This window comes from Sinocyclocheilus rhinocerous, unplaced genomic scaffold, assembly GCF_001515625.1.
Source record: "Sinocyclocheilus rhinocerous isolate Xijiao unplaced genomic scaffold, SAMN03320098_v1.1 scaffold720, whole genome shotgun sequence".
NCBI classification, from domain to species: Eukaryota; Metazoa; Chordata; class Actinopteri; order Cypriniformes; family Cyprinidae; genus Sinocyclocheilus; species Sinocyclocheilus rhinocerous.
This window is the reverse complement of record NW_015653468.1, coordinates 471,389-474,925: the sequence shown is the minus strand read 5'-3', so window position 1 is coordinate 474,925 and position 3,537 is coordinate 471,389. Positions and strand designations below refer to the sequence as shown.

The 3,537-nt window shown below is 39.4% G+C and overlaps 1 protein-coding gene across 1 annotated transcript in view; it reads left to right on the top strand.

The window, feature by feature from the left end:
• The first annotated feature begins 1,440 nt into the window (after positions 1-1,440).
• Positions 1,441-3,537, top strand: part of LOC107716032 (glucosamine-6-phosphate isomerase 2) — a 9,627-nt gene continuing 7,530 nt past the window's right edge. Inside the window, exons 1-4 of the mRNA XM_016522345.1 lie at positions 1,441-1,520; positions 1,833-1,995; positions 2,158-2,259; positions 2,693-2,875. Coding sequence (XP_016377831.1) covers positions 1,872-1,995; positions 2,158-2,259; positions 2,693-2,875 — 409 coding nt within the window. The 5' untranslated portion in view covers positions 1,441-1,520; positions 1,833-1,871. The remainder of the gene's footprint in view (positions 1,521-1,832; positions 1,996-2,157; positions 2,260-2,692; positions 2,876-3,537) is intronic.

Here is a 3,537-nt window from a genome sequence, read left to right as displayed (position 1 = left end):
GGGAAGAAAAAAGTATGGAGAAGGCTTGGAACAGCTCATGATCCAAAGCCTACAACATCATCTGTGAAACATGGTGGAGCAGTGTGAGGGCAGAGGAATGCATGGCTTCCAGTGGCACTGGGTTACTGGTGTTTAGTGATGATGTGACAGAAGACAGAAGCAGCCGGATGAATTCTGAAGTGTATAGGGATGTCTGCCTAGATTTAGCCAAATGCAGCAAAGTTGATTGGATGGCGCTTCATAGTACACGTGGAAATGACCCAAAATATACTGCAAAAGCAACCCAGGAGTTTTTGAAGGTGAAAAAGTGGAATATTCTGCAATGGCAAAGTCAATCTCCTGATCTCAACCTGATTGAGCATGCATTTCACTCGCTGAAGACAAAACTAAAGACAGAAAGATCCACAAACAAACAACAACTTCCACAAACACACAACAACTGAAGTCAGCTGCAGTAAAGGCCTGGCAAAGCATCACAAAAGAGGAAACCCAGTCTTTGGTGATGTCCATGAGTTCCAGACTTAAGGCAGTCATCGCCTGCAAAGGATTCTCAACAAAATATTAAAAATGAACATTTTATTTATGATTATATTTATTTGTCCAATTACATTTGAGCCCCTGAAAATTGGGGGACTGTGTATAATAAAATGGTTGTAATTTCTAAGCATTTTATGTCATATTTTTGTTCAACCCCTTAAATTAAAGCTTAAAGTCTGCAGCACTACAATTTCATCTGGATTGTTTTATTTTAATTCTATTCTGGTGGCGTACAGAACCGAAATTATGAGAGAGTCATTGTCCAAATATATGACCTAACTGTATGTACAACAATTCTGTCACGACAACATAAATGCATATTTACTTAATCACACATAAAGACAAAGAGAAAAACGTCCCGCCGCTGTTTCTGTAAACACTTCACAGTGTGGTCTCAAACGAATCGACTGAACAATTTTTGAACCGCTTGAAACGAACTGTCCGAACGAACCGATTCGCCAAAATGAATCAGACTTCTGCACGATATCATCCCTCAATCCCACGCCTTCTGTTCTTCTCTCTCTCATAGCCGTCTGCCTCCCTGGGGTCCTCCTGCCAGGTCAGGCATGGTAGAAAAGAAGGAAATTAAACGACCGGAGAGAAAATTGGACAAATTATAAATTGCGCTACGCAAAACATTTTTGTCATGCTAAATAATGCTAATAAAAAATACATTTTGATCAAACAATATGTCTCCTAAACAAACAACAGTGTCAGTACGATACGAAATACTAATGTTTCTTAATTCACATATTTTCAAATTTAAACGATATCCTACATGCGTATTATCATTTCATTCATACTGCACATTGCTTATTTCATATTATAGAAGAGCCCCGTCGGTCTCCATACATGGGCAGTTGCTACAGCCCGGAAGTGTGTCGGTAGCGCACATGACCGGAACTCGATCACATGATCAGTGTTTTCAAAGAAAGCTTGTATCCATTCAGCCGGACGCGGCCGAGATCCTGCGCTTTATCACTGTAAGTAGATTTTATTACCCATCATATATCCATAACCATTATTCGACAACTAACGACACTTAAAAACGCAGCTGGTTGTAAATAAAGCTAGAGGGTTTGATGTCATTAATATAAGTTCAAAAGCAAACATATGCAGTTATGATTAACGTTATATACTGCCATGCTGATTATACACTGTACATGTTATTCGATCATATTTATTAAAGCAAATGTGCATCTTGGTTGTTTTGCTCCTCAATGGACAGGGCTTTGCTTGATCATCTGAGTTGGTCAGTGTTGGTCAATACAGTATTGACCTGTCTTTATTTTTAGAGTCTTAAGGTTGCAGTGACCTGTTATCTGTGAGAAGTCATGAGACTTGTGATTCTGGACGACTATGATCTGGCCAGCGAATGGGCTGCAAAGTACATCCGCAACCGGATCATCCAGTTCAAACCCACTGCTGACCGCTACTTCACTTTAGGACTTCCAACAGGTGAGCTAAAAGTTACCAAACAGTTCCCAATGTATAAAATCCAGTCATGCCCTATGTATGTCTTTCTTGTTGAATATCCTGTTTCTCTCAGAAATATATCAGAATCTGGAAATTCTATATATCAGGAAGATTATGATTATTATATAATTTGATTATTTTCAGGTAGCACACCCCTCGGCTGCTATAGAAAGCTGATCGAATACCACAAGAATGGAGACCTGTCCTTCAAATACGTGAAGACCTTTAACATGGATGAATATGTGGGTGAGTGTGAACTGAACTGCACAGATCGCTTCTCACAAAAGTGCTGAGTACGCAAGATCTCCACGAACTCTCTCAAAACACTGCAGAACGAGAGCTGCCGATGCAGCAAGTCAGCATAAAACAACGCATGGATAACGCATAAAACAATGTTAAAGAGCGTTTACACACTGACCCTTCATCCTCATCCCTTTCTAGTCTAGTTCAGAAAACATTTAATAAACATTATAGTTGCATTGTGACATTTTCACGACTTAAAAAAAGCATGTTTTCCATCAAACTCTCATCGTAATGAATCTAGTTGGTTTACTTTTCTTTTTGTAATTCCCATTATTCTCAGTGATGATTCTCATTAATTGAATGCATTAGATTAGAAAATACTGTGATAATTAAAAGCAGCATCAAGCATAATTTCTAAATTTGTCTTCATCTTCAGGTCTGCCCAGGGATCATCCCGAGAGCTATCACTCCTACATGTGGAATAACTTCTTTAAGCACATTGACATCGAACCCCAGAACACCCATATACTGGACGGCAACACCAGCGATCTGCAGGCCGAGTGTGAAGCCTTTGAGCGGAAAATTACTGCTGCTGGTGGAATTGAGCTGTTTGTGGGAGGTGCATACAATAAATCAGATCCCAATAATTGGTTTTCCAGACACGGATTAATCGAGAGACACCAGTAACATTGCTTTGTGATGCATATCTTAATCTGCACTCACAAAACTGGCTCTCTAAGTAGTTAAACTGCTGCAATAACAAATGCTTTTTGTCAGTAATGCTTGTATGGTGATTGCTAGGCCTGGGCGATAAAACGGTATCGATATTTATCGACGGTACACCTTCTTCGATAACGATATAAAAAATGTTTGATATAGTGCACGATATAGGCACGTGCTATGAGTGACGCAGACAGCACACACAAACAGGAACATGAGTGCTGTGCCTGCCTGTGATGAGGAGATTGTGAATAAAAAAAATTAGTCGAATTTAAAATAAAAATTTGCATTTGAAGGCAAAAATAGTACAATGAATGTTAGGTGTGCATCAGGGAGCGTCATCAGTGGAGCACGAGATGCGATGATGATGATGTAAGTGACGTTGTTGTTTAATGTTTTGTTAGTCTTGCCCACGAGACGCGCAGTTGCTGCATTATTCATTTAAAATATTAGAGAAATATAGTAGCTCAAGGCGGAGAAGATCTTGATAAAGGTTAAAACTGAAACCAAGCCATTCACACAGAACGCATATTCAGCGCATTTTTTAGACAGAAAAATATG